General features: G+C 39.1%; 1 protein-coding gene across 1 annotated transcript; it reads left to right on the forward strand.

Moving 5' to 3' along the window:
* The first annotated feature begins 633 nt into the window (after positions 1-633).
* ushbp1 (Usher syndrome 1C binding protein 1) lies at positions 634-8421 on the forward strand. Its single transcript, XM_042006632.1, has 14 exons — positions 634-782; positions 1557-1780; positions 1934-2070; positions 2192-2355; positions 2634-2822; positions 2963-3210; positions 4732-4872; positions 5054-5142; positions 5253-5388; positions 5509-5737; positions 6210-6368; positions 7293-7378; positions 7934-8056; positions 8156-8421. The coding sequence occupies exons 1-14, from the start codon at positions 777-779 to the stop codon at positions 8319-8321; spliced, it is 2097 nt and encodes a 698-aa protein (XP_041862566.1). The 5' UTR covers positions 634-776; the 3' UTR covers positions 8322-8421.
* The last annotated feature ends 233 nt before the right edge of the window (positions 8422-8654 follow it).

The following is an 8654-nucleotide window of genomic DNA, read 5'->3' on the forward strand; positions in this document are numbered from 1 at the left end:
ATCTATCTATCTATCTATCTATCTATCTATCTATCTATCTATCAACTGTTCTGATTTCATAAATTTGTGTTATTTACAGCTCTTCCAAATAATATTTAAAATAAATTGTCAAATTATATAATATCTTAACAAAAACAAAAGATTATAGGAATTTTTCAAAAGCTAAAAATGTGAAATCTCACACACAAAATTTATTTGTAGCCTATTTAACATGTTCCAAACAAACTCCATGTCTACAGATACAATTGTAGATATGAAAGCAACATGCTGATAATACACTGATGTTTAAATATTAATGATCTCATTATGTTATTTGAATCATAGTTTCATTTGCTCTTCATTTTTGTGTATAAAATGTTTATATACGTTTGATTTTTCATGCCGTATTTACAATTATGGAGTATAGTAAAGATTGCCATATTGGAAGTTGCCTTAATTGTCTCTTTATGCATTTTGTGCTATTGTATTTTGTAAGATCCACACAGGACACCCATAATAGGCGTGTGTGTGTCCGTGTATTTGTGTGGAAACTTACTGTGGGCAAAACAGGAAAGGACACAGAGTGAAGGGGAATGGGTGGGGACGACTTTCTGAGTGTTTTCCACTTACTTCATTCATCACACTGAACAGTGGGCTAGCCATGTAGAAAGCAGATTGCTGCAGTGACTGAGAATTGGAAAATATAATAACGCAAAATAGCAGTATTGAAGAAAACATATTTAGATTTAAACACACCCCAAACTGAGTCTCTGCTGTAGCCATAACAACCAAGAAGCATGGAGGTAAGTTAAGATGAAATATTTGAAAGACTGTTATTGTTTTTAAATATGTCACTTTCCAAACTAATATGTGAAACCACCAGCCGAGTAACATTAACAAGATCAGTTGTTGTTATTGTTTGGAAAAAGTTCCACGTTCGATTTTAAATCTAGTATTTTTTTTAACTTTAACTATTCTGAGCAGTGTTATCAATTAGCATGATTTTCAATAATCCATTGTTAGATTTTATATGGCATCATGTGGTGTGCTTATCCTTCATAGCTCCATGTACTCACGTCTTTCCGAAACACCTAAATGCCAGAGATTTTAACAATATGTGCTGGTTTGGCAAATTATCCATGGCATGCTGTGATAACCTCTGACATTGATTAGGAATTCTGCCTGGGATGAGGAATTTCAAGCATGCCATCAGCTCTGCTTTGCAGAGATTATGTTAAAATTCAAGCCATCAAAACAAGTTTTGTGGAGTACTTTTTAAATGTCTGCACTTGTTCACCAAAACAAGTATTTCTTAAACACAATTAGTTACATGTAAAAAAAATTTGTTAAAACAAGAGCTGTTCCACAAATATTTGCTGGGCAGGAAGTTGGATCTCAGGATGTTTTTAGTTTCCTCCTTTTCCGTTGCCTAAAACAATAGCTGCTAAACAGTCCGATGTCTGGATCAGGACAGATTTTTGATACAGATAGCTCATGTGCAGAAAGTACATGCATGCACTATTATGTGTTGGTTCAGAAAATTTAGCTACAACAGCTACAACTCCATGTTTCTGTAGGACTCCGGGCGGGACAGATGCGATAGCCTGGATACCAGCTCAGGGTTTGACAAAGAGGTGCTGAACCTTGGTGACCACATAACCCTTGACCCTGAGGGCTCTGGCCCAGTTATCAACCTTGAGCCCACACCAGCAGAGGTGGCTCAGTGCGAGGCTGAAGTGGGCACCCTGCTCAGCATCATTGCTGAACTGAACAAGAAGATGGGGAACCTGAAAGCTCCAAGGTGATTGAAGTACATGCAGAGATGTGTGAATTTGCAGATCAAGTCTGAATGAGTGGATTTTAGTCCACCTACCTTCCACAGAACCATGTATATTCTCACATTAAGACACAATACACAATTCAGCTAGTCTCAGTGTAAACGGTACTCTTGCAGTGAACCAGGTGACATGAGACCAACAGGTCCATCCAGACCCCTGGTCCCAGATCTGCTGTCTCATCGGCTCGTCAGAAGCATCCCAGAGAGGATCACAGCCTCCACCGTGACATCTAAACCTCCCCTGGCTGGCCGAGGTTGGAATGTAAAACTTTGTGTAATGGACTACATTATTTGAGTGTTGATGCATTTGGGCTGAGTGGAAGAAATCCTCTAGTTTAATCTTAATCTGTTGCACCTCTACTTTTCTCCCTTTAGGGGGAGGTGGCGTTGTGTGGACAAAACTTCAGGAGGTTCTATCATCAGTGGAGCACTCCATCAGCTGCAGAAGGACCTGGGCTGTTCCCATCAGAGCCTGTGATCAGGAAAAGCATGAAGAGCACCTAAGAGCAGCTCAGGAAAACTGGAATAAAGCCACCCAGGTTTAAAACAGGGGAAATGAAGAAAAAAAAAATAATGATAATAAAAAATATTTAAATGTTTGTTATTACAGCTGCAAATTCCAAAGAAATTCTAATGTAAGGTCAAATTTAGAGTTTTTTTTGTTTGTTTGTTCTTTTAGCATGATTTGTGTAGAAGAGATTAAATGTTGTTGTGTGAGTTTTAATAGATCAGTTCAAAAGGAAAATATCTCTCTGCTTGGATTCCAGTATGATACCTCTATCATCACCTTTTTGTAAATATAGTTTACTGGTTGCAGATACTGGACGAGATGGAAAGAGATTTTGGAATTTCATGCCCATTACACCTTTCAAAGGACCAGCACATAGAAGACCTGCTGGATGTGGACAAACGGGAATCAGGTCTTAGTAACTCCATCCAGAATCACCAGGAGGAGCTGCAGAGGGCACAAAGCACCACCAGTCTGGTGGAGGAGGAGAAAAACAAGGTGGGAAGAGTTGATGAAGAGAGGACTAGTGAGGAGGAAAAATAAGTTATTGGAGGACTAAACTCTAGTTTTCGTAATTCCATAAAATTTACTGTGGAAGACAAAAAAATGAATGCAACTGTCCATCTCTTGTGCTTAAGCTGGTTGGTCTCCACAAGGCCTGGAGGTCTGGAAGCCTCTCCCCTTCCTACCGACCCACTGTTGGGGCTCTCAGTCCAGACTGGGCCTCTCCTCCTTACCCTGGTTCACCTTTACTTCACAGAAGAACAAACAGAGCTGTGACACCTCTGTCTTTGGTTGGGGATGGGTGTTCACTGGGTTCTGTTAACTCAGGCAGTCCATGTCCCAGCCCCATCAGTCTGGAGTCTGAGACTGAGCGACTGAACAGGTAAACCCAAAATGCAAATCAAGATGTTTCAAAGTACCAAAATCAGCTAGAGTAAAGTGCATCCATGTCTGAATACATGTGAGAAAAGATATGGAACAGATTGTTGATTAGGTGGATACTGGTTTTCTGGGTAACATATTTTATGCATGAAAAGATCCAAGGCAGAAAAACTTTAATGTTTCATGTCATGCATAAATGCATTAAATGCTTTATTTTGTTTTGTTGCTTCTACAAATCTAATCAGGGATCAATTTAAGATTTCCAGGTACTTAAGAGGTAGATCTGGGGAGAAATTTGCATTTTCTTCCAATACAATACATCTTGAACATGGAATAACTTACAGAGGGTGCTCAAACCAGACGCATTTATATTCATTAAGAACTGGCGTCATAAAGAATGTGGTGAAGGAGGCATTTAGTTGTTTTTCTCAGGAGACCACAGTCTTTTGTTTTGATCTGCTTGCTTATATAAAGTAGCTTTTATGACTTTATGACACTGTGGGATTTGAAATTGAAATCTAAATGGGTTTACTTGTTTAAATTGTGTTGTTGCAGCAGCTAATAAATAGGAAAGAAAGAAAAAGCAAACACACACACACAAAACCACTTATAAATAAAACAAAAACCAATGTGATCAATTATCATTGAGTTACAGTTGAAGTGTTGTTGCACTGTATATCCATTGGGCAGAAGTGACTCCCCATAGAGCTCTGTTCTGTGTTTCATCTGGAGAAACCTCCTGCTGACACACTTCCTGCTGAGCAGCATGCTATGGAGAGGTTGTCTAATAGTTTGGACAGAGTCCTCCTCTCAACAACAACATTCAGAGTGTTCACACTGGAGCTGAACACATAACTGGTCACTCAAACGAAACTGTTGAGCTTTGTAGCATCGCTCAACTTCATCCTCCGGCCCCAGCACACCAGTGGAGAAAGAAATACTGCAGTCGCTAATGTGAGGAGCTGACTCAGAGAAATTTCTGTGGTCTTCATAATCGGCGGGGGCCCAGGGCAGACAAACAAACAAAGATTTAGATGGTTTTACCTTTTTATAGAATTTTTATATTAAAGGATTTGGTTGCCAAGTAACTAGTATAGATAGACTTGGATAGACACATTTGATATTGATTGACAGAAATGAATGTTTGAATAAAGCTTAAGATAGCTAAAGTCTGTATATGTGGTACATTTCTATTTGCTTTCAGGGTGGCTGGAGAAGGGGAATATAACACAGATACTGTATACAATTAAGAAAGTGCATTTAAGTTAGAAAAGGATCAAGTAAAGAATTTTTTATCTTCTAATGTTTTTATTATTTTCCATCAAAGCCATCTACTATAAGTGGTCTTTGCTAAGTGTTTTACGGAGGTCTTGTTAAATGCGATAAGCCCAAAGGAGATTTATCTAACAACTTTTTTTATGCGGCAAGATTTATTAATGTTGTGCATCAACCAGTACAATAAACCATATCTTCTCCCATATAATCCAAACTCTTTTGCCTTGAATCCATCTCATTATCCCAGATGTATTGAGAGGCTGAAGGCCAAAAATGAACGTCTGACTGCAGCTTTGGAGCGAAAGAAGACAGAGTCAGAGCAGATCAGTATTGCGTTAACCAAACTTGAATCAGACTACGCGGCCCTGCAGACGACTCTCAGATACTGGTACGCATTAAAAACACCTGACACATCAGCACATTGGCCTGTCTGCAAACATATGCTTTTCTGTGTCCGTGTCACAGATTTCTTTGGCATGCTTCATAATATTGATGTGCACAGGTCAGCAGTTTAATAAGCAGGTCCTTCTCATCTAACAAGGTCATATTTTGTCTTCTGTGATTGACAGTGAGGAGTGTGAGGAGGCCTACAGTGAGCTACTGTCACTTTATGATGCCAAGAGGCAGCAGAGCAGTCCTCAGCAGACAGACTCAGCAGGTGTAAACACAAGTTTTACTCCAGACTAAACCCTCAGAGACACTCACATACAGCAGGTATAAATGTCCTTCATATCAAACAGGTGGCGTTATACATTTTTTTCTCATCAGAGACGGTTGGCAAACGGCAGCAGGATGACAGTCCATCAGTTCAGCTCAGGAAAATGGGAACTGAAGAACTTTCCACCTCCTTCTCTTCAGCAGGAATCACAGAGGAGATGCAAACACAGAGCCCCACAGGGCAGAGGTGACATCATAAACTACACAACCAATTCATGATGATACAATATCACCTTAAACTTTAAAAATTCCCAAAGAATTCAAAGGAATAACATTTCAAATATGTTTGCTTTCCATAACCTCACAGCACCCCTGAACTAGTGGATCGGGAAGCATTTCTCCAAGAACAAATCAAGCGTCTGAGGAGGGACCGGGCAGCAATTTCTCTGCCTAAGCCAGGTCCAGGAGTAGAAGGCAAATTGAGCTCAGAATCTGGTCAACCAGCTGGAACAAGATGGGGACCCAAGACTAAGGATAAACCTCCTGATACCAAAAAGGAGAAAGCTTCCCTGTTTTATGAACTTGTCTCTGTCAGGGTAAGAGCGGCATTTGTCTGGGGTCTGAGTTTGTTTGTTGGCATGCAAAGAGATGAAGAGAAAAAAAAATGGGAGTTTTGTCCCAGTGTCATAGTTGTTTAGTATCAGACGTATAAACTGTGTTGTAGTGCATAATACTGCCCTCAGCTTGCAGTAACACAGCACACTGTTTGGGATAATTATACAGGTTTTCTGACTCACCTCCAATGTCAATGTATGCCAGAACAATATAATGTGATTGGTTCTTTTATCTTCATTCTTATATGATGATTAACAGTTACTTATTGTTTTTTAACCAGCTTACTGTTAACCAGATTAGACTAGATTAGCTCAAAATCAAGAAAGAAAATCCAGGATTGAAGCCTTTAGTCTTAGAAGAGGAATGTAACATTGATAACATATGTCACTAATGTAGAAATCTTTACCTTGTATATGGTTTATGCTATGCTACGATTAAACTAATTTTGTCTAGGAGGAGATGTCAGATCTACGAGCTCTAATCCGACTCAAGGAAAAAGAGCTGAGGTGTCTGGAGTGGAGTTTAATGGGCCAGAAGGCTCAGGAAGCAGCTGGAATTTTTATCCCAGAAAGGGTTCGGGAGGAAGTAGAAGATCGGAAGACTGAACAACAGGTAGCTCTGAATCCTATGCAGACTTTTTTTTCTTAATTGCACAAATAATACAAAGTCAAGGTGAAATGAGCAAGAAGGAGCAGGGGGCTGGTCTATTGCGACAGACCCGATTCAAATCTGGCTGTCCCACATGGGAAATCACACATCTACCAAAGCAGAATCCCTCCAGGCCAAGAAGGATATTTTGGTTTCACAAGGTCTTCATCTGAGTTGTCCTGTCACAGCAGCACTAATTCATACCACACCACCTCACCTCTGTCATTGTCAAATGACAAAGAACTCAAAGGCTCCTTTAGGTCAACACTGTGACTTTAATTTTAAACCATTTTCTAAGCTTTTTACCTGAAGGTTAAACATTTTCCTGATTAGACCAATTATCCCGCAGGGCTGCACACTCCTTGATTTCTACAGACTGTTTAAAGTTAGGTTATTTAACCAAACTGCACTGAGCTGAAATGCAGCTCCGCTTACATGCATCGTCACAACCTGATTATGTATATCAGTACATTTTCACATGTGTAATATATATAGTATGTTTGCAGTGTCATGTTTACTAAAGTTAACAACACTCAGACCAACCAAAATTTACTGCTTTACTGCTTTGCTTTTAGGCTGGAGAAAGAAGGAACTTCATTATGATAATCACTATGTCCAAATTGAAACAACAGTCGGCAGCAAAGCAATGTATAAAAAAAACTTAACTGAATCTACAATTTAAGTGCACACAGCATCCTCTGTTACCAAACAGCTAACAGCAAAATGACCAATCTGTGACTACAAGTATTGTTGAACTACATCAGAAATACAGGCTTAAACAGAGTGTGCAGATAACATGTTCTGGGCATACAAATAATTAAGACAACAACAGTTTTTTTTTTTTTTTTTTTTTACTTTTTATTAATCTTCACAAATATTATTTTTCAGAGGCTCTGTGAGAATGCAGCTAAAGTTGGTTGTGATAGTCTGCTAACCAGACCCATTCTGAAAGAGCTGCACGCCGTCTTACAGAGGTGAGAACATGCTGTTGTCCAGAGGTTAAAATGAGGGGTTATCACTGTAAAAACTACAGTCTGATTCAGTATATTCACAACATATTGTGAATATTAAGGAAGTTATTGCATGAAATATTTAGCCTTTGATAATTGACAAGTGAAAAGAAACAATAGAAAAACTATCATTTCAATTTATATGGATTTTCAAAGAAAAGAGATTCAACATGTAATCATACTGGATAATACATCAGACAAATCTCACATGATTTTAAACTGTTGCCTAGTAACACAGTAAGAAGAAAATCAGACTTTGAACATAAAGAACTTCTAGCTGTTTCTGTACATGTGATGCTTCAGAGAGCATGTTCTTTCTCTTCTAACCTTGATTCATGAATGCTTCTTTTGGAAAAAAAAATACTCCTGTTGTCACAGTTCATCATATGCTCTAAAAGACACACCATCAACAGGATTTTTTTCATACATTTTATGATTTTTGTGAGTAAACATCTTTAGTGATTTCAGCAACCTGAATGACCTCGAATTATGTTCTTACTGCCTGTTTTCTTTTTCCAGAGAACAAGCCCTGAAGAAGCGACTGGCTTTGGTCCAAGACTCTCTGAGCACAGCTCTTTCAGACAGCGTCTCCCACAGGAAAGACAATGGAGAGCAGATTGCTCGCCTCTCGCAAGCTCACAGGTGAATGTTGTATGAAAAGCATTTAATGCACTCTTCTGGCTGTTGTTACCTCAATTTCGTATGCTCTAAACTGAATTTTATGTGTTTCCCTAATTCCAGTAAAGCCTTGAATTCATACCGGCAGATTCGTAGGAAGTATCGGGAGCAGGTGTGGAGGTTGGAGCAGAAGGTCGCGGCCATGATGGACAGTCAGCACAACCAGGGTGGAGCAACAAAAGCTGCAGAGGAAGCCTTAGAGTGGAGGAGGGAAGAGACTGTTTTATGAGACACTGATTGTTTGGGAAACGAAGAAGCTGTCCTTATAGCCAATTGTTATTCATATCAGCAACACGTGCAAAATCTGTTGAATTTAATCTCCACCTTAATATCTGGTGTAGACTATTTTTTAATTATATTTTGTAATTTATCTATCAGCCTACCTTAGACAGCCATGACAGTCATCACACTTTGGATAATAAGACAATAATGCAAGGTGGCTCAACATGGTGAAAACTTACCTGTTCCAAAGCTTAACTTCTCCAACAGGATGCAAACATCACAGGGCACTTTCATAATATGAGACAAACAGCTGTTACTCATGATTTATTAAAGAAAAAGA

This window comes from Melanotaenia boesemani, chromosome 14 (genome assembly GCF_017639745.1).
Source record: "Melanotaenia boesemani isolate fMelBoe1 chromosome 14, fMelBoe1.pri, whole genome shotgun sequence".
NCBI classification, from domain to species: Eukaryota; Metazoa; Chordata; class Actinopteri; order Atheriniformes; family Melanotaeniidae; genus Melanotaenia; species Melanotaenia boesemani.

Coding starts and splice junctions, on each gene's coding strand:
- ushbp1 (XM_042006632.1), top strand. Junction 1,781..1,933: donor GGGAACCTGAAAGCTCCAAG/GTGATTGAAGTA, acceptor GTACTCTTGCAG/TGAACCAGGTGACATGAGAC. Junction 3,211..4,731: donor GAGACTGAGCGACTGAACAG/GTAAACCCAAAA, acceptor TCATTATCCCAG/ATGTATTGAGAGGCTGAAGG.